Source organism: Talpa europaea, assembly GCF_964194135.1.
Source record: "Talpa europaea genome assembly, chromosome: 8".
NCBI lineage: Eukaryota > Metazoa > Chordata > Mammalia > Eulipotyphla > Talpidae > Talpa > Talpa europaea.
Window position 1 is genome coordinate 97,375,783 of NC_140075.1, and position 27,768 is coordinate 97,403,550.

At 38.0% G+C, this 27,768-nt stretch overlaps 1 protein-coding gene across 2 annotated transcripts in view; it reads left to right on the plus strand.

The window, feature by feature from the left end:
- Positions 1–327: 327 nt before the first annotated feature.
- The window catches only part of PCNX1 (pecanex 1), a gene marked incomplete at both ends in the record, with an annotated part of 141,965 nt that continues 114,524 nt past the window's right edge, over positions 328–27,768 (plus strand). For both annotated transcript variants that reach the window (XM_084241226.1, XM_084241227.1), the window contains one exon: positions 328–480. In XM_084241226.1, the coding sequence (XP_084097352.1) occupies positions 328–480 (153 nt within the window). The remainder of the gene's footprint in view (positions 481–27,768) is intronic.

Consider the following 27,768-nt stretch of genomic DNA (forward strand, 5'->3'; position numbering starts at 1 on the left):
GGGGGCCGGGCCCGGGCCGCGGGCGCTAGAGACAAGATGGCGGCGGCGCTGTGGCGGCCGGTCTCCTCCTCTCCGCGGCTGCCCTCCGCCCCGCCGCTCGCCGTCTCCTCCTCCTCGGTCTCCTCCTCCCGGCTCGCAGCCTCCTCCTCCTCCCCCCCCTCCTCCTCCCGCCGCTGCAGCAGCCCTAGCGACCGCCCGAGCGCCGGCCCGCTCTCCCGGAGCTCGGCCGGGGGCTAGACCCGGCCGCGGCGGGCGCGGGCGAGCGAGGCCGCGCTGGGGCCCGGGCGGGGGCGCCGGCGGCGGCGTCGGCGGCGGCGCCGGGTGGGGATGGGGTCGCAGACGCTGCAGATCCTCCGGCAGGGGGTGTGGGCCGCGCTCAGCGGGGGCTGGTACTACGACCCGCACCAGGCCACCTTCGTGAACGCGCTGCACCTCTACCTGTGGCTCTTTCTGCTCGGCCTGCCCTTCACCCTCTACATGGTGAGTGTGGGGGCGGGGAGCGCGCGCGCGGCCCCCCTGCTCGCCGCCGGGGCAGCGCCGGCTCGGAGTCCCGCGGGCGGGCGCGCCTCCCTGGCTCCGGGCCGGGGTTGCGCCCTCTTCCTCTTCCCGGAGCGCGCACCCCGCGATCCTGCGGCCCCCGCCCCGCCGGCGCTCAGCCCCTCCCCCACCCCGCGCGCCCCGCGCACCCCGCTCTCCTCTCTTGAGGGGTTCCCGGTTTTCAGTCATGACGCGAGAAACCCCCGCCCCCGGGTGCGTCCTACCCGTGTGCTGGGGTGTAGCTTCCCAGGCCCCTTCCTGGGGCGTCCTGAACCCGTTCTCTCCAGCCTTTCTCCCTGACGAGGTGAAGCCCGGGGGGCGCTCCCTGCCCGTGGCGTTGTGTGGGGGCGCTGGGCTTGCTGCTCCCGAGGGGACGCCGCCTCAGCCCTGGCGCGCGGGCTTCTTTGAGCTCCGTTCCGCGGACGCCCGGGCACCCCTGGGCACTCCTTGCGCCGGAGGCGGGTCTCGCGCCTGCCCTCCCCGGAGCGCCCTCCCTGCGCCGCGCCTCGAACCCGTGTGCCCAGGCTTTGGAGCCGGTGCCCGTGCCGCGCGGTTGCCGGGAGTTTGCGGGCGGTCCGGGCTCCCACTCGCTCGTCCGCGGTGCTGGGAGACCTGGGTCCTGACCCTTCTGCCTCTGGCCTCATTGTTGTGGCCAAGCCCCGGGCCTTTGCTCACCAGCTGAGCGGTCAGTGGCGGCGGCTTCCAGGCCAGCTGGGGGCAAGATGCGGCGCCGGCTGGCAGCGCAGAGGATTTGGTTGGGTTGGTTCGAGACCTTTTTGCCGACAGGGAGAAGGGAAGTATTGCCTGTTGCTGTTTTCAGTACTCTCAGCTTCTCCCAGTAAAGGGCTTTCAGCTTTATTCCTACTAAAAGTTGCAAGCGCATTAAAAACACACACAGACACATCAGGTTAGGGTGGGGCTTTGGGGAAAGTAATGTGGAAGAGAGATGATGCCCAAGCTTCGGGTCACATTTTTAAATGACCGCAAGCGAGAAAGGGATGGTCACTTCATTTTAGGAACATTCCTTTGAACATATTTCTGCTAGCTCTGTGATTCTTTGTGGGGCTATATATAGCACGGTGCTGGCTTGGAAAATCTGGGTATAGGACAATAAGAGAGGTACTAAAGGTGAGGGTGGCCACTTCTTTCCCAAGTGAAGCTCACTTTCGCTAATTGGCAGGAAAAGTGCCTCCTTGGGGGAAGATGGGACTACATTTCATGTTCTCAAGCAGGTTTTATTTTTCATTGAAATTGTTTGTGAAGGGACTTTTTGCTTGGGGTAAAAAAGCTATTTTTGAAAAATACTGATGACTGGTGGCTTTTTTTTTTTTTTTAAAGGGGGCTTGTTCAGTATTGTCCCATTCGGAAAATTTATCAGGAAATGTTATACTTTTCAATTAACTCTGGCCTTGGGAGTTCTGTTTGCACTTCTCTACCTTCCAGGAACATGACATCATTAATGAACAGGTTAATTACTTTGGGTGTAAGAATCCTCAGGCTGTCACAGAGCTTTCATAGCAATTCCCCTAGTGTTCAGAAGAATTGTAAATTTAAAACCACTGGTTATTGAGATTGAATTAGTTGCTGTGTTCCATGGGCAGGTTCTGTGTTGGCACCTTAACTGACTAAGTCTTTGTGTAATTGACAACCATTGCTAAAGGAGATTTAGAGCAAAGGAAAGCAATGCATTGAGTCTGCTGTTTCATGTTGGGAATTTGTTCAGTTAATTCAGTTAAATTTAATTTGCAAATAAGTATTTGAGTGGTCACTATATACTAGGCAATTTGCTGGGTGTTTGAAAATAAAATTGCTTCTTTGACTTGTGTTAGTACATGCCAACTTCATGCTTCCTAAATCGTTGTGAAGCTTTCCTTGGTTCTTTTTTCTTCCTCTCCTCACATCCAATTCATCAAATAACCTTATGGGTTCTCTAGTCAAAACCTAACGAGAACACAGATAATCATCATTCTCTCGTTTCAAGTCACCATTATGTGTCTCCGGGACTGTTGCAGTGTTCTAATGAGGCTCACTGCTTCCATTTGATAATCGTCTCCATACAGAAATCCGAGTAATTCTTTGAAACATAAGTCAGATCTCCACACTCTTCTGCTCTTAGAGCCTGCCCTTCCAGGTGTCTCTATTGTTCCCCTGCCCCCATTTGCCTTCTTACCATTTTCACACACCGTAATATTATTCCTGCCCCAAGAACTTTGCACATGCTTTCTCCCTGTCTTGAAGACTCCCCCCCTCCAGATATCTGTGTGGTAGCTTGCTGAACTTACTTCAGATATTAGTTACATGTGAGGGTTTACCTGATAAGCTATGTAAAAGAGCAAATTCTCATCTCCTATAATACTTCCTAGCCCTCCTCCTCTGTTTAATGGCACTTTCCACAGATTGATATATGCTTATTTACTTACTCTCATCTCATTTGAATTCAAGCTCCAACAGAGCAGAGACTATTTTGTTCACATAGATACAGTATTGAGGTAGATTTTGAAGTAAAATCCAACATTCTATGTTAAAAGACAGATATAAATTATTTCTGTACTCTTCCAATAATAATTACAAATGATAATGACTATTAAGTATGTATATAGATTCTTTATCTAAATCCTGTGTCCTCATTTTACTGACAAGACAGCTGTGGTTTGGCCATTAGTGACTTGTTTTATGACCTTAGACTGATAAAGAGCTGGGATTTACACATGGCTACTGAAACCATTGTACAGGCAGCCTTAATATTTTTAAACACCCATATCTGTGAAGAGGTTATATATTGAGCTAGGAACAGTATTGGTGGTGCTTTCTGTATAGGATTCAAACTCATGGTCTTAGCAGCTTTTGTGGGTCCTTTGAAAGGAGAAATGTATAGTTTTTGCAGTTATAAAACTTTTAAAATAGTGAAAATCAAGAAGTAATTTTTCCTTCAGCTTTCATTTTCCTTTCTGTTCCCTTAAGGCACTCACCCCATTTTATTTTGTTATAATTATTTTTGCACATGACATGTCACAGATGGTGAGCTTTGTGGGTGTGAGCTTTGTGGCATTTTCATGTGGTGGAAAGCAGACTGGAATTGTGTTATATTGATTTTTGAGTCTTGGCTCTGTTTATTGATTGTGTGTCTTTTGGGCAAGATTTTCCACTTTTCTGAGCCTTGGTTTACTCGTTTGGGAGAGATTTCATGGATATTTTGTAAGAAAATATTTATGAAATAGAAGAAATTGTACATCTTCAGAGTGGCCTTCAGTAAATGTCATTTGAAAAAATGACTAATTAGAACAGTATTTCCTCTATAATGTGTGATTGGAGGAGATTAGATAGTAAATAAAACCATAATCTTAACATTTTTTCCTTTTTATAAAGAGTTCTATCTCTAGGTGATGAGCTGTAATATTACATTCTATTTACCTAAGTGACACATTCTAGTTGACATGAGAATCACTTGAACATGTTAAAAATGTACACATGTGCATGCCCATTTTGATATAGAAGCCTGGAGCTTTGCCCATTAATTTGTGATTTATGAACTCTCTGGGTCAGTTTAAAGAACTTGATCAGTATGTCTTTAATTTCCAGCACTGAAATATAGAGCTGCCTACTCAACAGGTCTTCTTGGCTATCCCACAGGCATCTAAATCCTTATTGATTCCCCACTATACCCCACTTTGTTTTCTTACTCTATTATCTTAGTTAATGCCACTGTCTTGTATGTAGTTGCCTTTACTCCCCCCACCACCTTAGTAGCAAATCTTATCAATTCTGTTGTTAAAATATCTCAAATCTTCCATTCCATTTCTTAGTCCACATTATTTTTTGTCTACATTACTACCTTAGTTTCTATTGTTGCCCTTTTTCTTTCTTTACAAAGCAATAGACATCGATAATGTCATACCCCTTTAACACCCTTCAGTGATTTTCTTTTGCACTTAGAACAAACTCCAACATGCTCACTGAGACCTAACTAAAGCCTTAGTCTGTAGTTTGTATAGTTTCCCCACCCTGCTCTAGGTATCTGTATCCTTTCTGTTTTCTGCCCTATTGAGCTTGTTCCTCTGGGGCCTTTGCACAGGCTGTGTCTTCCAAGGGAAGGTTTACTCTTCCCCTTGCTCTTGCAAAACTGTCTGCTTTGGTCTTTGGGGCTAGATTTATTTAAATGTCATCTCGTCAAAGACACCTAACCTGATAACCATAAACAGGTTCTCTCCTTTTTTCCATTATTCCATCCTGAAACTTTCCTCCATAGTGTTTATCATAAATATTTATGTCATTGTTTGTTTACTTGTTTGCTATCTCTAGTGTCCCTCCCCATTCCCCCAATATCTTGTAAGTTCCATGAGGGCAGAAGTCATATCTGACTTATTCTGTGATGTGTATCCAGGGCCTACTCTTGTGTTTGGCTTATAATAAGTTCTGAATAAATGTTTGTGGAATGAATTTTTTATTGTATATGTGAATTTTCTTTGGACTTATCAACTTACTGATATGGAATAATTGGAGGCTGGGAGGAGCACTGTGATTGGCCGAATTATTTGGTTACATTTTACCTAGGAGAATATTAGAATGCAAGACATAAATCAGGTATAGAGCTATTGAAAACTCAAATACAAGAGGACTCTTGAAAAATTCTTCAGCCATTCAAATGAGAGCATATACAGCTTTTTTGTATATGCATTTTATGTATTTATACATATGATATAAACAATATATGTTCTTTAAATCTATGGAGAGATTGTATTTAGAAAATTAAATCATTTGTATAAAGTTTGTGAAGTTTCAACTTTTTCTTCCTGGTTTTTTTTTTTTCTTCCTGGAACTGATTCTTGTCATCTCTAAAATGATAAATACTGAACTTAGGCTATTTCTTGAGGTCCTTGAGTCATTTCCTTTCTGATGATTTGAAAAATATTTTAAAGATCAATGTAAGCAAAATTTAGCTACTATGACTGCAACTGAACTTTTCCTATTTCCTAAAGTTTTAATTGATTTAGTAAAGTTACTGTATTATGAATTAGCAATTAGACATGATTATTTTTATTAATGTTTTCTGTGTCTTTTAAAAGTTTTAAAAACTTTAAAAGTTTTTTTTTTTAAAGTTTTATTTATTTATGCATACAAGAGCTGGGTGCAGGGGCTAAAAGGATTCACCAGATACAGCGTGGGGAGCAGAGCAGGCAGATCTACTGTAATAGACTGCTGAGGGGAGCAGCAGGAGAGACAAAGAGGTCTGCTGAGCTATGTGTGTTAGCTCCCTGGCTGGGGATCAAACTCATGCTTCATAGTGCTGAGACTTAACCCCTTGTGCCACCAGAGAGTCCCTTAAAGGGAAAAGTTTGATGAATAGTGCATGGTCTCTGTTGACCTATATTCTGTTACTTTTCTGATCAACATTTTCAATATTTAGTATCAAGGTTAATATAACTATTACCATAATTGACTATGGTACAGATACAGCTTTTATCTCTTTTATGTCAGCTATTATAAATTAAGGATACACTGTTCAAAGGTGCCTTACAAATAAAACTTCCAAGAAAGCAGCCAGGTTTGTCAACTTGTAGAAAAGCTTGTGAATTTACAAAAATGGCAATTGATCCCTAAAATATTTTAGTTTCATTTGTTAAAGATGGAATATTTTCTGCTCTTTGACTAATTACCAGAAATGTTGTGATTTCTTTTCCAGCCTTTGAATACACAGATTTAACCATGTGGTTTGCTTTCTCTAGCTAACTTTACTGAGAGTTAAATTTTTCCAATATTTTTAATGAGAATTTTCATGTAGAAGAGTGGAAAGAAATATACCCATCACCTAGATTCTATAATTTTTTTAATCCCATCTTTCTGTTTGTACACCCTGCTGTCAAGAGCTTATTTTTTAGAGGGATGGGTGTTAAATAGGTTAAAGACATCAGAACACCACTAAGATAGTCCAACATGTATCATTCTAAAGGGAACAAATCTGAAGTGAATCATTGGGTGAATTTTGACAAATGCATATACCTGTGCGGGGTAAACCCATTATCGCATACAATTTTAGTTTCATGCCAGAGAGTTCCTGCTTGCTCTTCCCAGTCAAGCCTCTCACCCTTGTTCTGATTTTTCCCTCATCATATATAATAGATTAGTTTAGCCTGCTCTAGAGCTTCATATAAATGGAATCATGTAGCACATACTTGGTGTAAGTTTTTTACTCAACATGTTTTTGAAATTCATCCATGTTATTATGTATATCAGTATCTTGTTCCTTCTTATTTTGGAGCAGTATTCCTTTGATGTTTATAATCCAGTTTATTCATTGTTTTCCATTTTTCTGTAGGTGAGGACCTCTCTAGTTTTTGACTTTAAAGTAAAAGGCGTCATTCCGGCATGAGGGGAGGTTTTATTAGAACTCAAAGAATCTGAAAAACTTTGTTGAATATAAAAAAAAATTCCCAAATAAAACCCAAGTTTTAATTGAAAATAATAATTGCATACTTCATTCACTTAATTTTACTAGTTTTTAATACTATACTTTGATCAATATTTAGATTTTTCTCTTTTGTCAGTGCAGTAGAACCTTGCTGTTTACATATATGCTACATAAGAAATTGTTGAACATTTGAGTAACCAAAGTATATTTGGAGCTTATAAATATGTAAAATTCTTCCTTACAAAAATGGACATAAAAAGGTTATACTGTTTTATAAGTCTCATTTCATTTGACTGTGAATTGTGAATGTTTCCATGTGTGAAACAAAAGTAACAGTTTTAATAGTTCTGTAGTAGGCCAGAATATGGATGTGTAACAGTGTATCTAATCATTTTCCTGGCATTAGTTGTGTAGGTTGTAACTTTTAGCTATGCAGAAAACACTGGGGTGAGTATTCTCAAAGTTCAATCTCTACACTAGTCTTTTATACAAATTCCTAGAAGTAGACTTGTTGGGTTAAAGGATATCTACATTTTTCTTTGATAATCATTATTTTAGAAACATTAAGTGAATCTTTATACTTAGAATGCTGTTGAGAGAATTAGAAATTGGTAGATAGCAATGCTGGATTCCTGAGAAGGTAAAATAGGTTTGTGCTTCAGTGAACACGGGTATGTGTCATTCTCAGAAAGGAGAAAGAAAGGAGGTGAGGGTGAATGCTGATAGAAGGGATAAGTTGGTGGTAAAGTTGATATGGGATACTTTATGATTTATGTAATGTCCTTCCTGTAGAAAGTGTTTTCTATTGAGAGTTGAGTAGGGAGGTGATGATATTCAGGGTTTGAGGAAGATCTCAAGAATGTAACATGCAGCCCTTATTTTTGGAGTGTGGGAAAGTGACTATGAAAGGCTAGTAGAATTGCCAGGCAACTCCGAGGGTACTGTTAAGATTGGAGAATATGAATTTGGAGTGTTGAAGAGAATTGCTCAGGAGAGAAATTGGGGCTAAAATTTACTTGGAAGTTATCAGTATAAATGAGGATATTTGAGCCACAGAGTAGATATGATTTGGAAAGATGGCATAATTCACTAGAAAATGAATTAGACAAGAACTCCAATGCCCAATATCAACTTAAAAAGTTAAAAATCTATAAGGAGACTAGAAAGATTAGAGGAACATGTACAGAAGCCCCGGAAGAGTATTTTGAAAAGAAGAAAGTGGTCAAAAATGCCAAAATATCCTCCATAAAGGTAGTACTAAATTAAATTGCTATCCAATAGTATTGAGAGTGCTTGTCTTCCTACCTCTACTCAGCACTTTCTATACCCAAAAGGGCTTTATTGTTGTGAATTCCTTATTCTGTGGAATGTTTAATAAAACTCAGTGAAATCCTATTTGTGATAACAGGCAGAATTTCTCTAAAGTACTTTTTAATTCAAACTTTTTTTAGCCCAAATTAAGGATGTTTACTGTACCAACTTATATCACATAAAAACTTTCATCTGATTTTTTTCTGTAGTCTGTGCTTAGGTAATTTTCACAGTAGGCAAGTGATATATGAGCAGAAATCTTTCTTTGAAAGGAGACTGCTCCTTTCTGTTATATAATCTGAGTTCAGTCAGATTGTTTTCTTGTACCCCTTGTAAAATGGGGAGGGTGGAGAATTATTTTGTAGGTGCACTGAGACATCTGGGACACCCAGAAGAGTAACATTAGAGTAAGTTAAAATAAGCTATAGAATAGCATAGACTTAAGTGTCAGAAAAAGGCACATTGCAACAAAAAATTTGTAGTTTTTACTACTGTTGCCTTCTTTAGCATTTAGATGAATTTTGCCACCTCACAGTGAAATAAGTAGCTACTGATTCCGATTCCTTTGCTGGTCCCTTCAAAAGTTGACTGCTTCCATTGGTGGGATTGTAACAGGCCTTCCTTTTCTTTATCATTAGAAACTGTTGGGTTGCATCTGCTATAACTTACACCATTGGTGCTAGTCTCTGTTGCTCTGTGTTATGATAAGAAAGAAAAGAAAACCTAGGGAAAAGCAAACCATTTCCTTTTGAGATTTTAAGGGGGGACAAAGTCCTGTTCTGTATGTAGGGCTTTGTACAAACCAAATAGAATGCTGAGTGCCAACTGCCCCAAGAATAGACAGGAAGATTAGTCACTAATTTGAGAAGCTTGAATCATGTATCTGGCTGTTTTCCTTTTCCTACCCCTCCTCACTCCCTGAGTGTTGTCTAGACATAAACTAAACAGATAAAACCACGATAGTTCTCTTTAAAACTTCACATTTTGAAATAATTTTAGGTTTACAGAGAAGTTGCAAAAATAGTAGAGTTCTTGTATATCATTTATCCAGCTTCCTCTAATATTAAAATCTTACATAACCAGGTGGATTTTTCAAAGTTAAGAAATTAACATTGCTAAAGAACTATTAACAAGTTACAAACTTTGTTTGGATTTCATCAGTTTTTCCACTATAGTCTTTCTGTTTTCAGGATCCTTTCCAGGATACTAGATTGCATTTAGTATCATCATCTTCAATACAGTTTTCTTACTATTTTCCATTATCTTTCTTAATATTTTATTAAGGAATTTTACAGTTTATAAAACTTTATAAAATGTGTTTATTTTATTTTATTTTTTTTTAAGATTTATCTATTTATGTATACAAGAGCTGGGGTACAGGCCAGAGATGCGGGGGGTGGGGGTTAAGAGGATTCACCGAAGACAGAGTGGGGAGCAGAACAGGCAGACTGACCGAAATACACTGCTGAGGGGAGCAGCTGGCGAGCCAGGAGAGGTCGGCTTTGCCATGTGGGTTGCTCTCTGGCCAGACGGGGATCGAACTGCAGAGGCTGCGGATTGCCTCATAGTGTGATGCTTAACCCCTTGTGCCACCAGGGAGGCTTTATAAAATGCGTTTTATTAAAAAAAAAAAAGGTTTTATATTGAATCATACATTGACCATTAACTTGTTGGGCTATTTTAAAGTTGAGACATTTAATTAAACTAAGCAAAAGAACAGACAAAACCAAGCCAGAACACAAACCCTTGGAATCTGACTGCAGAACTGAGGTTACCAGAGAGGAGGTGGGCAGAGAAAAGTAGGGGGTCTAGTGGACTATCATGTTACTTGTATTTTCATGGTGGGTATGGTATGTCAATAGCCTTTTAAGGAGCTATGAATCTGTATTCCTAAAACTTACAGTGCTGTAAGCCAGTGTTACCTGAATCTAATATACATGTATATAAAAAATAAGCTTATAATTGAAAACTTTCCCATCAAAGTAAGCAGAATGATGTCATGTAGACATTTAATAGCCCCCAAATTTTTAACACAGTGGTAAGCATGTAACAGGAGAGTAGTGAATATTTGTGGGGTGATTCATTTATCCCCCCAATAAAATAAAATTGAAATATTTTACATATGAAGAATTGTATGAAGTGAAATGATTCTAAAGATGAAAAAGACTTCAGAGCTCATGGAATAGTGGACCCCCTCATGTTTTAGCTTCCCTTATAGTGCTGTTTTTTTTTTTAATTTATAAATTAGAGGCAATGAGACAAATATACAACCATATTACAAGGTAGAGATGACTAATCCCTTATGTGTCATAAAGTGTTCATCAGTTGGAAAGAAGATGCAATTATTTCCTAGAAGACTTTATGCAGAGGATAATTTATACATTTAAAACATTTACTGTGTGCCAGGCACTGTGGTAGGTCCTATTGTGGAGGGACCTTTATGAGTTTTGTTATTTGTGTTGGAACAGCATTACCCAGAATCTTCCCACCAGGCAGATGAGTGTTTGTTCTGGGGGAAAGGTTGTTAGTTAAACGAATAAATGTTTTTGGGTATAGTATATGTATGTTCCTGCTGTCAAGTACCTTGTAATATATCCAACATGTTAAGGCTTTGTTAGTGAATTTTTTTTTAAAAAGATTTATTTATGCATAGAAGTACTGGGTGTAGGCTCGAGGTGCACGGGATGAGAGGATTCACCAAAGACAGAGTGGGGAACAGAACAGGCAGATCTACTGAAATACACTGCTGAGGGGAGCAGCGGGCGAGATAGGAGAGGTCTGTTGTGCCATGTGGGTAGCTCCCTGGCCGGGAATGGAACTCATGCCTCAGTGGCCTCAGTGGCTGGTGATAGCTTGACAGTATGAGACTTTATTTTTATTTATTTATTTTTAAAGATTTATTTATGTATAGAAGAGCTGGGGTATAGGCCAGAGGGGTGGGGTGGGGAATGTGTGTGAGAGGATTCGCCAGAGATTGAGTGGGGAACGAACAGGCAGACTGACCAAAATACACTGCTGAGAGGAGCCACGGGTGAGACAGGAGAGGTCTGCCTCGCCATGTGGGTTTCTCCCTGGCCAGCCGGGGATCGAACTCTGGGATTGAACTCGTGCTGCAGTGGCTGCAGATAGCTTCATAGTGCTGAGACTTAACCCTTTGCACCACCAGGGAGGCCCCATGATAGCATGAGACTTTAACCCCTGTGCCACCATGGAGGCCCTCAGTGTATTTTTTTTTAAAGATTGATTTATCTATTCGTTTGTTTATCTATCTATCTATCCATTCATTCATTCATTCATTCATTCATTCATTCATTCATTCATTCATTCATACAAGCACTGGGTACAGTCAGAAGCATAGGAGGGTGAGAGAATTCACCAGAGCCAGAGCAGAGAGCAGAGCAGGCAGAAGGACCAAAGTACACTGCTGAGGGGAGCAGCGGGCGGCAGGAGAGGTCTGCGCGCCATGTGGGACCCTCGTCTGGTGGCCGGGGAGCAGCCGGGGATCGAACTGGCGCGGGCAGCTTCGCAACCCAGCGCTCAACCGCTGCGCCACCGGAGAGGCCCCTCAGTGTATTATTTTTAACTTCTTGGAATGTTACTTATGTCCATAATATTACTGTTTTTGGTAAGTATATGGAACGGTTAAAAGAAAGGATGTAAAAATAGTTAAGAAAAACCGAAATCAATCAATAATCATTTGATTTATTTATGCCACAATATATATTACAAATGAAATATCACAAATGATCTCCACCAAGTATCACAGACCTTAAGCCAAAACCCAACTGAACTTTGAAGGGGAAAAAGGAGGGCATGTTTTCTTTCTTTCTTTTTTTTTTTTTTAAGGTTAGTAATCAAGTCCTCAATTTAAATATTATTTTAGTGAGAATGAATGTGGCTAATCTAAAATATCAAAAAATCTTACTATTTTTCAGTCTCTTGTGCCTTAGCAATATTAAAGTATACTGTATATGGCTTTGAATAAAATAATATTTTTCTAATTTCTTAATATGAAGATATAAAAAATTATAAGAAAGTTGAAAGAATGTGAATGCTACACATACATACACATAGAGTCTGACTTAATTGAAAGTATCTTGCAAATTTCCCTCTCATTGTTGCTTTGCCTTTGATTTGGTGATCTTACATAATTATAGACAAACATAACATTTTTTATCCACATCATTATGCAGTGTCAGTGTTACTCAAGTTTTCATTGTGTATTTTGGTTTTCTTTCTTATTAAAGATGTATCTGTAGGTAAAAGCTTAAGTACCATCACAAAATGCGCCATGTGACTATACTATTCTAGGCATTAACATGTCCCTTTAGCTAATTATAACTATGTATTTTTGTTTACTAATAGGGATGAAGAGAATTAGAATTTGTTGTGGGATGGTTGCAGACTGTATGCCCTCCACTTTTCTGCTCATTGTGGGTCACTGCTCACCTCTTCCTTCTCGTGTAGCAAAATGCGTATCACTACACATGCTAGAGTGAAACTTACGTAGGGATAATTCTGAATTTGCTTTTTCTTCCTCCTACACCTCTTCCACTCTTCCTTCTTAAAGGAAGTTATTCACAACTTTGGAATATCATTAGGAATTCTTTTATATTCCTAATGTGTGTGTCATGCTACTCTACTTCAGAATCACTGGCCTATTACATAGGACCCAGGCTTCTACACGGGTGAGACATGCAACAGAGCTGTCAAAAAGAAATGGCCACCTCATAACTGACCATTAGATTACTTGAGATCCTAGTTTGCTCCACTTCAATAAATCAATATCTGGGCATGGGTATTTTGGAAAAGCCACTCCCCCTAAGTATCCCAGTAAAAAAAATTCATAGGGTGGTTCTCTTGCACACATGAAGTTCATTCATAGGGTGGTTCTCTTGCACACATGAAATTCATGGTCACTATCCTGAGAGGTCTTAATCTTTGTGAAATTTGTGAATATCGGAAAACACTATTTTCCTATTTGGGTTGCTGGTTTAACTCTCTTCCTTCTTTTCAGCAGCGAATAAATTGCTAATAACTTTGATTCTGGCTTTAGTGGAGATTTATGGTACTGATAAGAATAATGTGTTCATATATAAAGCTTTTTACCCAGTATAGTATATTTCCTGGGCATTTCACCCTACAGTTAAAAAAAAAACCCCATGATTTTTTTAATCATGAAAATAATACTAGCTATATATGTTGTTCCAGGCAGTACTCATGTAGCTACAGTCCAAAATAAAAATATATAGAGTCCAAGGTAAAAGTCTAAAATAAACCAAACAATGCTGTGGTATTTCTGTGGCGCACATTTGTGTGTTTAAGATTTTACATGTGGGAGTTTATAGCGTAAGTATCTAGAGAATAAATTGTTATATCAAAGAGTATGCATGTTTAAAATTAAATTGAATATTGCCAAATTACACCTCAAAAAGATTTCACCAGTTCGTACTCTCACCAGTGTTCAAAAGGTTCTGTTTTCTTTTGATTCTAATCAACATTGGTTATTATGAACCTTTTCCATTGTGACTGTAAAATGATACCGTGTTTTATTTTGTGTTTTTTTAATGATGGAAGTTCTTTGAGTATCTTTTCATATTCTTACTGCACTGATGCTTTTTCTTTTAACTGCTTTTGTTATCCTTTGTCCTTTTTTGAAAGTCTTGTTGACTGAGTGCCTATTGAGAATCCTTTGTATATATAAAAATTAGCTCTTAGTCATGTATTAGATTTTCTTCCTAATTTGTCTTTTAACTTTATGATTTTTTTATTACATAAATTTAGCATTTTCAGTAACCACATTTACCAAAACTGATAGACCTTTTATATTTTAGCCCACTTGGAATTTTATTAAAAGTTTAGAAAATTTCCTGTTTTTGTCTGATAATTTTAAAATTTGGTAATTTAAATTTGGTGTTAAATTCATATGGGTTAAAAAAAATTTAACAACTCTAAAGGGTGGTGAAAAGTTGCCCTTTTTTAGCAGCCCACCATCATCCTACAAGAAACCACTGAATAGTCTCTTGTGCATCCCACTACAACATACAGCTGCAAATTCAAATGTTTGTCAGGTTTCACCCCACACTATTTTATATATTGGTTTTCCCCTCCTTAATGTTTCTTCAACAACTGTCACTACCAAAAGGACTCCTTCAGTTTTTTTAATAGTTGCATACTATTTTATCATGTGGATGTGTTATTTAATCTGCTCACATTTGTAGACATTTGCAGCCATTTGCTAACACAAACCATGCCATAATAATTTGTAGTGTCATCTCACCTGTTTCCAGGTGTATTATTAAGATAAATTCCTAGAAATAAGATGGCTTGGTCAAAGGGTAACCTTATGTAACTTTGAAAATTGCCTTCCAGAGGGGGGTCCATTTTGTATGTTTTGTAACCAGGTGTGAGTGTTTGTACCCATGTGTGTTGCAGCCTCATATATTTCTGCTATTTTCATAGGTAAGAAATAGTGTCTAATTTGCATTTCCCCTGCTTTGAGTTGGGTTGAGCAGCTTCTCAGAAGCTTAAGGGTCGTCTGTTTTGTTTTTTGTTTTTTTTCCTAAGAGCTTTTCTTGTGCTCTGTTCATTTTCTATTAGGTTTTTATTTATTTTTTAGCTTTAATATTAAGGAGATTAGTCCTTTGTAATATCATTGCAGATATCTAATAGTTTTATATTAGCTCACTTGGGATTTATTTTGCTTTAAGCCATGTATAAAAGTCTAGCTAAAAAAAAGTTCTTTAGGCCAGGCAAATTTTCCCCATCAACCTAATTTATTAAACAACTTCATCTCTTCCTCAGTGCTTTTAAATGACACTTTTTCATACTCTAAATTCCCACTTGAATGCACATATTTTTGTAAGCCTAGTTTTATATGTTTATATATTTTTCTTTCCTACTCATTTTACTTTTGTTATTTATTTTTCATTATTTTGACTTCCTAGCTGTTCATTTCTTCACTTTGTAAAATTTCCCAGGGGCACTATTGAGTTTTTGATTGAAAAGCATTGAATTTATGAATTTCTTTGTAAGGGGAATTCAGTATATTTGTAGTGCCAAGTTAAGGTACTCTTTTTTTTTTTTTTTTTAAAGATTTATTTATGCTTACAAGAGCTGCGGCACAGGCCAGAGATGTGGGGGGTGAGAGGATCCACCAGAGACAGAGTGGGGCACAGAACAGACAGACTGACTGAAAATACACTGCTGAGGGGAGCAGCGGGCGAGTCAGGAGAGGTCTGCCTCGCCATGTGGGTTTCTCCTTGGCCAGCTGGGGATTGAACTCGTGCTGCAGTCTGTGGATTGCTTCATAGAGTGGTTCTTAACTCCTTGCGCCACCAGGGAGGCCCAGTACTCTCTATTTTTTAAGTGTCCCTCCCCTCAGTAGATTTAAAAAAAAAAGTTTTCTTCATGTTAACCTTGCACTTTTCCTTAAGATTATTCTTTGATTTTAATCTCTAGCAATGTAAATGGAACCATGTTTCTAAGTAAAAATAGAAGCATGTTTCCATGTTCTTTCACTCTTCCTTCCTTGCATGTAAGAAAATTACTGAATTTTTTAAAATAAACTTTGTATTTTATAATAGTTTAGATTCATAGAAAAGTTGGAAAGATGGTTCAAGGAGATTCCATATATCCTACACCCAATTTCTCCTGTTGTTTACCTCCCTTTACTCTGGTACATATGCCACAATCAATGAATCATTATTGATACATCATTATTAAAGTCCATACTTTATTTAGATATATTTAGCTTTTACCTAAGGTCTGTTTTCTGTTCCAGGATCCATCCTAAGCTATTGATTTTATTTTATTTTGTAACCAGACGCTTTATGGAATTATTCTTTCTATTTTTTTGGTTGATTTTAATAGGACTTTCAGATATGCAATTAATTTGTAAATAACAGTTTCAACTTCTTTCCAATATTTATACATTTTTCTCTTGTTGCTTTGCATGGTGCTTTGCACACCAGCATTAAGTGATGCTGAGAATATGGACAGTCTTGTCTTATTTCCTACTTTAATGGTAATTCTAGTATTCTACCATTAAGCACACTCACTTTTTCTTCGAAATATAAATGTCTGTCCATTTTCCAATGACTTATGCTCCTTGACTGTCAGACTAATACTTTTGTGTGCTGAGTTTCAACAAATCTCACCTATTTCACTTCTTTATTACAATTCATCTTTGGTTCTACTGAAACATACCTACTTACAGGTCATTTGTTTGCTAATCTTAGTTTTGTTATAGATGGTTTAACATTATTAAAAGCATCAAGTAGTTATTGTACTATTATATGTCCATGCACCATCTCCTTTTAGGTTTTCTCATTTAATCCTCATCATAACTCAGAGCCCTTGAAACAAAATACTATTACTTGTCTCCATTTTACAGATGAGGAAACAGGTGCCTAGAAGTAAACCTCACCCTCAGGGTTATTCTGATTGCTTCTGCCATTTCTTCTCTTTGACCTCAGGACCACAATTATAGTTACCCTCCTCCATGTAGTCCCTCAAGATTCCTTTCTGATTAAAGCCTACTTCTGTGATTGATTTGAGTATCCCTTGATCTTTTTCAAGACACTCTGAATCTAGACCTCTCAGCTGCCCTTCTCATCACCATCTAATTATAGTCTTAATCCTGGCTCCCCCTTTTGACCAGCATTATTATGTGAAAACTGTGAAAGTCCATTATAAAGGACAGTTCTCCCAGGGATTTTATTATAGTTCTCACATTTTCTTAAAGTGAGATAATTTGTCTCACTCCTATTTTGGAGGGAGGGGCTAGTTAGTTTTGTTCTATGGCATTCATTATAAATGGACTTTATTAAACTTTAATATCCTTTCACTTATTAGTCTAATGTGGAGTTCTTTCCCAGTCGGGTTTATATAAAATACTATTTCCTTCGTTACAGTGCTGTTGCTATTATTAGTCCCCCTTCACCCCAGTTATAGAGATGCAGCATTTGGAGTCTGCTTATATTCTGTCCATTTCAATTTATTATCAACAGAATTTGAAAGTGTAGTTCTTATGAACTTGTAAATAACAACGGAAGCAATTGCTGTCACTCAGTTGCATTTTTAAAGGGCTAGAAAATTGGGCTTCCCTCAATCCCCCGCCACTGGGCCAGGGTTCCACATGGCGCACAGACTTCTCCTGCCGCCTGCTGCTCCCCTCAGCAGTGTATTTCATCAGTCAGCCTGCTCTGCTTTCCCCTTTGGCTCTGGTGAATTCTCTCACCCTCCCATACTTCTGACTGTACCCAGTGTTTGTATAAATAAATAAATAAATCTTTAAAAAATTAAAAAAAAAAGGGGCTAGAAAATTATTTCAGGGGATCTAAATCCAACTTTGAAACAGTGATGCTTTTGATTTCCAGAGGGTAGAGCCAGGGGTGGTACTGAACATCCTGTAATGCCTAGGAAGCCCTCCCCTCCCAGTACTGAGAAGGGAGACTGAGAATCTTAGTTCTGGAGGTTGTATTCTCTTTTCGAGTAAAGTCACCCTCAAGGGGTTGAAAATGAGTTTTCGGTCAGGGGTGGGGTTTTGGTGGTAAAAAAGTCTTTTTGTATAAAGTGAAGATGTATATATAGTATATACAGATACAGTATATGTGTTAAACTTTTATGAGGGGGAGTGTTAGGAAAACCTACACTTGTGTGTTTCTCTTTTACTCTCACACTACTACCACACTCGCACTTCTGACACCAGATGTGTGGGCTTTTCTTACTCTAAGCAATTCTTCGACATTAAATGAGCCTCCTGCATTTTAACTAAATTCTGACACTATCCACAGGTTAAGGGCTCAGTCCCAGAAGACTTTCTCTGTCCTGCTTCTACCCCCATTTTGGGTACCAATCAAAAGTCCAGCTTGTCACTTGAACTTCCCACCAATAGGGTATTAATTGGATGTTTCTGCTAACTCTCAGGTTTGAATAATTTGCTAGAGTGGTTTCATAGCACTCAAGAAAGCAGCTAACTTATATTATTTGTTTGTTTTAAGAGACTATTATAAAGGATTCCAGTGAACTTCCAGATGAGGGATACACAGAGCAAGGCACATTGAAGGGGCACAGTGCCCTTTCTAGGTGCCATCTTGCAGCACCTTCACATGTTCACCAACACAGAAGCACTTGAACTCCCTACTTTTGGGATTTTAATGGCGGTATCATTATGTAGGCATGATTAATTACTCTGTTTCCAACCCCTCTCCCCCTCTGGAGAATAGGGAGGGGTTGGGACTGAAAATCCCAAGATAATCCCTATTTGGTCTTTCTGGTGATCAACTCCCCCATCCAGGACCTCCTAAGAATCACCTCATTAGAACAGAAGACATTTCTAGAACCACGGAAATTCCAGGGGAATTAGGGACTGGTGTTAGGAACCAGAGTAAAGGACCAAGTGTTGAAACAAAAGGTGCTCCTAGTGCTCTAATCTGGGAAGTTAACAAAGGTCTTGGGATCTCTGTGCCAGGACCTGGAGTGGGGGCCAGAGAGCAATATATATTTTTTTCTATTATTTTACAGAGAGTAATTAGGAGGGAAATGTTAATAAGGCTCCTTAGGAAGGTGGCATTGAAAAAACAGTTGAGAAACACTGCCTTGGAGAGAGATTATCTAGCATAGCGGTTAAGCCACTATGAAAGGTAATAGGAGGAAAAAATGCGACATTCTTAATCTGTGGAGTCAACTAGATGTAAATCCTGCTACCAATTACCAGCTGTGGGCCAGTGACTTCTTAGCCTCAGTTTTCTTATCTGTTAAATGGAGATAACACTTTCTTCAAGGGATTGTTGTGAGATAATCCATGTAAGTAAATCCATTTGGTAAAACACTAAGTCATTCTCCTAAGCAGCTCAGAGACTTATTGCTTTATTACCAATCCTTAGAAGAGTGTCTGGGCCTTAATAGATGTTTCGTAAATATATTTTGAATGAATGAATAAAGTTCTTATTCGCTGTGTTGCCTTTATAGAAAATGAGGAAACCGTGGGATGCTATACCCTTCATTTTTTTTCTATTACCTTTCATATTTACCGCACCTTAAATATATGTGTGATTACATTATCTGATTTTAATTTTTTTTTAAAAGCAGAAATGGGTAGTATAGCATAGAATACTGTCATTCTGTTTTAACCAGTAAGCTCAGGGAAAAATTGATAGAAATGATAAATGAGTTCTGGTAATTCTCTTATGAGAGCTAATGTTTTTAGTTTACAAATCTCACTAATTTGTATTTTATGTTTATATTTTATGTTTCAGGTTCTGTTAAATTTTAGTGAAACAAAAAATACACAATTACATGGAATCATATTTTTTTCCCCTCCCTTTTGTTCTCTGTAGTAATCTAAAGATGATTATGGAAACTGAGGGAATGTTCTGCTATTTAAGTTCATTCCATTACCCCCCACCACCATTTTGCTCTTATTTTGTAGCGTTTGATCTCCGGTACATGTATTGCTATATACATTTTAATATAAGGACAGAGTTGCCTTCTTCCCAAATATCCATCAAAGAAAAATTTATTATTACAAAATCTAGAGTATTATTACTTCTTCAGTTATTTCCCCTTCACCCAGTTGCTTTTTTTGTATTTTCTTTTTCTTAAAGATTATTTATTTATACAAGAACGGGGGTACAGGCCAGATGTGCAGGAGGGCAAGAGGATTTACCAGAGACAGAACGGGAAACAGAACAGGCAGACTGATGAAATGCACTGCTGAGGGGAGCAGTGGGCGTGACAGGAGAGGTCTGCTGTGCCATGTGGGACCCTCGCTGGCTGGCCGGGATCGAACCGGTGCTGCAGAGGCTGTGGACAGCTTCACAGCGCTGCGCTCAACCACCTGCGCCACCAGGGGAGGCCCTTTTTTGTATTTTCAATGGCACAGCTTTTTTTTTAAGTTCTTAAAAATTTAGCATAGAAATATTAATGATTACCAGGGTCACAGCTTAATAATTTACAAGTGTTGAGTCATGATAAATTATTAAATATTAAGTTAAAAGCAATACATGTTACTAGGTTTTGGAAGTAGTAATCTGCATTTATGAGATGAATTAAAAATAGAGCAGTTGTCCTAATGAAATGCAAATAGGTATTTGTGATAAACAGAATTTCCAGTAGTAGTATTATACGTATATCAAAAAGGGTTGTAAATGATACATATAGAAATGATGTTAATGTGCTCTGTAAGGTTATGTTAGATAACTCATAATGCGTTTTGTGATGAAGAAAGCTCTCTTGCTCAAATAAGTTATCAAATTGCACAAAACTGTTCTCATGAAGTAGGTGAGTAGAAAAACAGCATTTCTAAAAATATTTTCTATAACATTTTAACTGTGAAAACATTGACTTTCATCTAAATTTATAGATTCAAATTGTCTAAAGTCTTTTGTTTGGTTTTCTTACTGGGAAAAAATAAAAATACAGGAAAACTTATATACTGTGAAAGTATATACTTTTTTTTAGTTCATCAATGTATATCCCTCCTTTTGTTAGGATTTTTTTTGTTCCTTATTTTTTATAACTGTGCCCTGTCTTCTCATGTATGTTTTTAGCTACCCATCTTTAGCTCCTACAACATACATGTTGAAGATGAACTATATTACTTTGGTTCCTTTTCAGCTGGGTAAGATTGGTTCTAAGCAAAAATTGCTTCCAAGTTCAAAACACTACATTTATTCAGATTATTCTTTTTTAAGTCTATGCTTCTCTTCCTATGTGGTTTGGGATCTTTGAATGTTGCCAGCTACCAAATTAGTTGGTACTTATAGTGAGCCACATACAAAAGAAACAGTCACTGACATATTTGGAGAAAAAAACTGAAATTTTTATCAGCTTTAATGTTCTCTCTGCTATGCCAAACTGTTGTTGAAAAGGAACTAAAAATTAAATAATAGCAAAAAATCCTGGCAAGTGAAAACAGAAGTTAGCAGAAGGTAAAAGCAGTATGTATACCATTCTTATGTCCTATGCAGGTTAAAAAAAAAACACAGACCTTAATCCTCTCCTAAATTATAAATTCAACTCGTCAATAATATCTGGACTAACTTTTTTTTTTTTATATATTTTATTTTTTTTTTAATTTTTTTTTTTTATAGAGGCATGTTTTATTTATTTGTTTGTTTGTTTGTTTTGTTTATACATGCACTGGGTACAGTCAGAAGCGCGGGAGGGTGAGAGAATTCACCAGAGCCAGAGCGGGGAGCAGAGCAGGCAGAAGGACCGAAGTACACTGCTGAGGGGAGCAGCGGGCGGCAGGAGAGGTCTGCGCGCCATGTGGGACCCTCCTCCGCTGGCCGGGGAGCAGCCGGGGATCGAACCGGCACCGCAGAGGCCGTGGGCAGCTTCGCAACCCAGCGCTCAACCGCTGTGCCACCCGGGAGGCCCTGGACTAACTTTTATTAACAGTTTTTCAAGAGAAGAAAAACCAAACAGTTAAAAAAAAAATCAGTAAATAAGGGATGCTTCTTTCTTTCTGTGGTTGTCATGGCCCAGACCAGGCAAACTGGGTACAAATGACCAAAGGCCAAAGAGTTAGGAATCCTTTCTTGTAAGGCTTTATTGTGATGGCCAGTTTGCCCCAGACTAGCTTTTTTACTGGTATATCCAAAGCCGGGGCATATACCTCTTCTTAGCCCGGTGGAAAGTCCTTTTTGGCTTATTCACAAAAAAGTTAAGAGGATAACCTAATGCTCAATGCACGGAATTTAGTTCCATCTTTGTACCATTTTTTGTTTTTGCAGACAGAGAGAATGTTGGGGGGGGGGAAAGCAGGAAGAATGACTTAATGACCAAATATTGCCCATAAATTATAGAAAATAATTGTCACTGGTAAGGCAAATTGTCAGGTCGAAAAGAAAATGAGTGTTTTTAAGTGTTATAGCTTTCATACAGACTGCCCCCAAAGGACTTAGAAAAGGCCTTCATATCATAATCATGGCTCTAGGGAATCAGCCCTCATGCCATAGTCTCCTTTGAGGAATAAAGCAAAATATTCCAAGTAGATGTTTCCTTTCAGAGAATGAGGATGCGTAGGAAAAGGAGAAAAGTATCCCTAGTGTTAAGAGTCAGCCATATTTTCCAGTAGGAAATAATACGTACGTATTTATCTAATTTATATAAATCCAGCTGCACCATGAGTCAAGTTGATTTCAGAAGGCCAGCTGGGAACCTTTGTAGCCAAGTCAGAAACATTTTCCTCAAAGGTTTGTAAGTGTACTCTGGGAACTTGAGCCAACCCATATTTTAGCAGAAGTTTGAATTTATATACATAATAGTATAAATTGCATGGAAAATACTAGTTATTATCTTTTTTATCTGTTTACATTCACTTTTTATGTCACTATGACATATATATTTGTATTTACATTTTTAGCTACAGTTGAATGTTCTTAGAGCAGCAGCATTCAAAATTAACTACATATTGCCCGACTGAAAGGAACCAAAGTAATATAAAACAGTTCATCTTCAGCATGTATGTCATAGGAGCGAGAGATGGGTTGCTTAAAACATGAGAAGACAGGGCACAGTTATGAAAAATAAGGGACAAAAAAATCCTAACATAAGTAGGATGTACACTGATGAACTAAAAAAACTTACATACTTTATAGTTTTCCTTTATTTCTATTTTTCCCAGTAAGAAAATAAGACAGAAGGCTTTAGACAATTTCAATCTATAAATTTGGGTGAAAGTCAATGTTTTTACAGTTAAAATGTTAATAGAAAACATTTTTAGAAATAGTTTTTCTACTCTTTCATGAAAAAGTTCAATTCATTCACATTTATCTTGACTATAGGCTATTATAAAGCAGCAAAGAAAGACCTCAGCAAAATGACTATTTAGTAGTCATAAATATGTAACTAATGTTTTGAGGAAAAATGTCTAATTTAAGAAGGTACTATATAACTTTTTGCATATTATTTGGCTGGCATTATTTTTTAGCTTTCTATGATTTTCTTTCAGTTAATCTGTTTAATAGACACAGTGAAATACATCTTCATGTTTGTGTCTGTTTTAAAATTTTCCTTTGTAGAACTCATGGTTTCAGTACTGTACTTGTTTGCCATGTGTATGAAATTTTATGTCAAACAGTGACATAAAGCCATTAAAGTTTTTTTTTAAATAATTTTTCTAGAGATTATTGTGAACCAGTGGAGTTTTTCCACAGTAATACCAAACCAGTGTTTTCTAGTATAAATTGATGCATTTTCTCTGAAAGGGGAATATACCAAAATCATATAGGCATTATTCAAAATTACAACTTTTTTTAATATTTAATTTTTTAAATATTTATTTTCTTACATTGTTGGTACTCTTTTTTTTTTTTTAAAGATTTATGCATACAAGAAACTGGAGGGGGGGTGTAAGCCAGAGATGCAAGGGTGTGAGAGGATCCAACAGAGACAGAGTGGGGAGCAGAACAGGCAAATCTACTGAAACACACTGCTGAGGGGAGCAGCGGGCGAGGCAGGAGAGGTCTGCTGTGCCATGTGGGTTGTTCCCTGGCCAGACGGGGATCGAACTCATGCTACAGTGGCTGGCAATAGCTTGACAGTACTGTTTTTAACCCCTGCGCCACCAAGGAGGCCCCCCAAATTACAAATTCTTATAGTAAAGAGCAGGTATACATTCATTTTTGTCTAAACATTTGTAAAACTACTTTTTAACACTAATTGATTGTTTTGCTTGGAGAGCATTCAAGATAAATGAATTCCGTATTTCACTATTAAATGACACCATGGAATGTGACTTGATTTTAGGGCCATACAATTGTGAAGAGCAATTACTGGCCAGTGTTTGCAAGCAGCTACTTTGCTTGGATCACAGTTAGATAAAATTGTAATGTTAGAAATTATAGGTTTGTACTTGGCATATATGATAGAGAAGTATATAGAAGAATGTGGTTTATTGATTAGAGAAAAAAGATTATTTCATTTAGAGTAGAAATCATCAAACTGTGGCCCATGTAGTTTTTGTAGGCCCATATACAAAGAAAGATTTGCACATTTTTTAGTGTTTGGGAAAAAATGTAATATTTCATACTATATTGAAATCATGTGAAATTCTGTTTTCATTATCCTCACATAGTTTTTTTGGAAGACACCAGGCTCATGTATTCATATATTGTGTATGGTCCTCTCACATAACAGCAAAGTTGAGTAGTTACAACTCAACTTTGATTTATATACATTTAGGTGTCAAGAGTAGGAGCAAGGACTGGAGCCAAACTGCTCCTTAATGTCTCAATCTGACACCTTGAAGGAGTTACTTACCTCTTCTCATTTTCTCATTTGCAAAGTGGGAGTGATAGTGGCAACTTTACAAGATGATCATGAAGGTTAAATATCAGTAAGTTAACATACCTAAAGCACATAAAAATATGCCAGGTACATGGTAAATACCATGCACTAAGTATTATATTTAGTTGATAATCACTTTATATCATGAACTGAAAAAGATGCATTGAAATCAGTTCCAATGGAGAACAGCTACAGATATATTAAGGAAGCAGCCATTTGTCAGTAGTATACTTCCAGATCTTGATTTGCTCATGTGGGCAGTAGTGAAAATGATGAATCTAAAGCAAAGTATAAGCAATGAGCAAATACGTATTTCTGCACAAGGAAATGAGCTTTGTGTAAAGACTTTTTTTTACCTTACAGTATGCTAACCATAGGGGAGAATGAATGATTTAAGTTTTTGAAATGTAAACACAAAGGTTACTTCATGATTGAGAGTTATATTCTGACCATTTCTATGTTTCCAAGTGACTGTCTTATGTCAGAATTGCACCTACCACTTCTGATTGAAATATCACAGCTTTTTTGGTTAAGGATAAATTGTCAAAATTTAAGAGAAGTAAAATGTTATATAAATTATTTAGTCTCCCAGCTTGTTTCTCAACATTTGATTTTCTTCATTGGAGAGATGATAAAGTGAAATATTCATCCATCTAACTTAAAAAAAAATTATACTCAAAGCATATAATGTGGAAGTTGCCATCTTAACACATTTTTAAATTATATTGTTTGGTGGTTTAAGTTTTTCTGTAGTAAAATACATAATGTAAAATTTACCATTGTAACACATTTTTAAGTGTGTATAGTGGTACTAGGTATACTCATTTTAAGTGGTATAGTGGTACTAGGTATATTCATACTGTGCCCATTATGCTACAACTCCCGGTTTCTCCCTTCTGACCAGACTTGGAAAACCACTGATCTGTTTTCAGAAACTGAAACAGTTTCTGTGACTATGACTACTTTATTATTTTTTTTAAAGGTAACTTTTGTCACTTGCTCAGCTTAGGTGCCATTAAATGAAACATGAACTTTTTTCCCCCTAATTTATTTTTATTTTTAAATTTTTCTTTTTATTTATGTATTTTTTACATCATTGTTTATTTTGAAACAATGTTTGCTTCCCCCTCCCCTCAGGTGTAGTCCCCATAGAATTTCCTTCAATGCAAAATGTTCAACATCCATTATCAGGGAAATGCAAATCAAAACCACATTGAGATACCACCTTACACCAGTGAGAATGGCACATATTAAAAAAAATAGCAATAACAAATGTTGGCAAGTATGTGGAGAACAAGGAACTCTCTTACATTGCTGGTGGGAGTGCAAACTGGTCCTATGGAAAGCTGTCTGGAAGTTCCTCCGTCTACTAAGAATGGAGCTACCATATGACCCAGCCAATTCGACTCTTAGGGATCTACCCAAAGAACACAAAAACATTGATTCAAAAGAATACCTGTACCCCTATGTTTTTTGCAGCACTATTTACAATAGGTAAAACCTGGAAACAACCCAAATGCCCCAAAATAGATGACTGGATCAAGAAGATGTGGCATATATACACAATGGAATATTATTCAGCAATCAAAAAAAGATAAACTCATGCCATTTGCAGCAACATGGATGGAGCTAGAAGGAATTATGCTCAGTGAAATAAGCCAGAAGGAAAAAGAAAAATATTGGATGGTTTCACTTATAGCAGGAATATAGGGGAACCAAATAAGACATCAGTGTAAAATAAATAACAGTACAAAACACAACAAAGCAAAAATAGACAATTATAAATCAGAGACATACTGCAGGGGAGGAGGAGGGAGAGGGATCAGAGGGAGGGAGGAGCACGGGACTGAGGTGATGGTGCATGGGGCCACTGGGGAAGGAAATTCTGTGGGGGACTACACCTGAGGGGGTGGGGGGAAGCAAATATTGTTTAAAAACGAACAATGATGTAAAATAAACAAATGAACTAAAAGACCAAACAAAAAAAAGATAAAAGATTTTCTTTCAGTGCACCCATGCACCATAATAATTCCTTTTAGCTCCATCCATGTTGCTGTGAATGGTATTAATTTATCTTTTTTGATTGCTGAATAATATTCCATTGTGTATATATACCACATCTTGATCCAGTCATTTATTTTTGGCATTTGGGTTGAAACATGAACTTTTGAATGAATTACAAATGTGTTCCAGTCCACATTCTTTTTATATTTTTATTATATTACATATGCAATTGAAAGATCAGTTTCTTCATTTTTTAATCAATTACTGAAAATAGTTTTTTTTCTTTTAAGATTTTTTCATGGCTTCTTTTTTCCTTTATGTTTGAATTTTTTTTTTTTAAGATTTATTTATTTGTACAAGAACCGGAGTACAGGCCAGATGTGCAGGAGGGTGAGAGGATTCACCAGAGACAGAGCAGGGAACAGAACAGGCAGACTGACTGAAATACGCTGCTAAGGGGAGCAGCAGGCGAGACAGGAGAGGTCTGCCACTCCATGTGGATATCTCCCTGGCCGGCGGAGATTGAACCCACACTGCAGAGGCTGCGGACAGCTTAACAGTGAATTTGATTACTTTAGATACCTCATATGAGTGGACTCTTCAGTATTTTGTCTTTTTGTGACTGACTTATTTCACTTAGCAAAGTTCATCCATGTTGTAGCACATGAGTGATTTCCTTTCTAAGGTTGAATAATAATCTGTTATGTGTATAGACTATTTTTTGTTTATCCATTATTGATCCACATTTTATATTGCTTCTCTCTCTTGGCTATTGTGCATCATACTATTATTGTTACAGGGTAGCCCCAAAAGGAAATGGAATGTCCTGGGTGTGAGTCCTCACCTGAGTGTTTAAAAAAGCTTAGAACAGGTCCCAACTGCAGGCACACATAGAAAGGTTAATAAAAGATTTTTTACAATGGGAAATGAAAAGAGGGAAAATGGAGGGGGCTAGGGAGGAGAGTTTGATTAATGGGTAAATGCATGGTATCAGTAATGCAGTCTTAGTTGTGATCCCAAGAGCATGCAAATGGCAGGCAAAAACCAAGAGCATGCAGGCCCAGATGTGTTCGGTTTTATTCCAGACATGGCTGCCTATCTCTACCCTTAGTTTCCAGTAATCATCCCTTCAGGAAGTCATGAGTTGCGGCAAATTCTTGGCATGATGGGATTTGTAATCCTCAGCACCCTGGATCATTTTGGCATGGAAG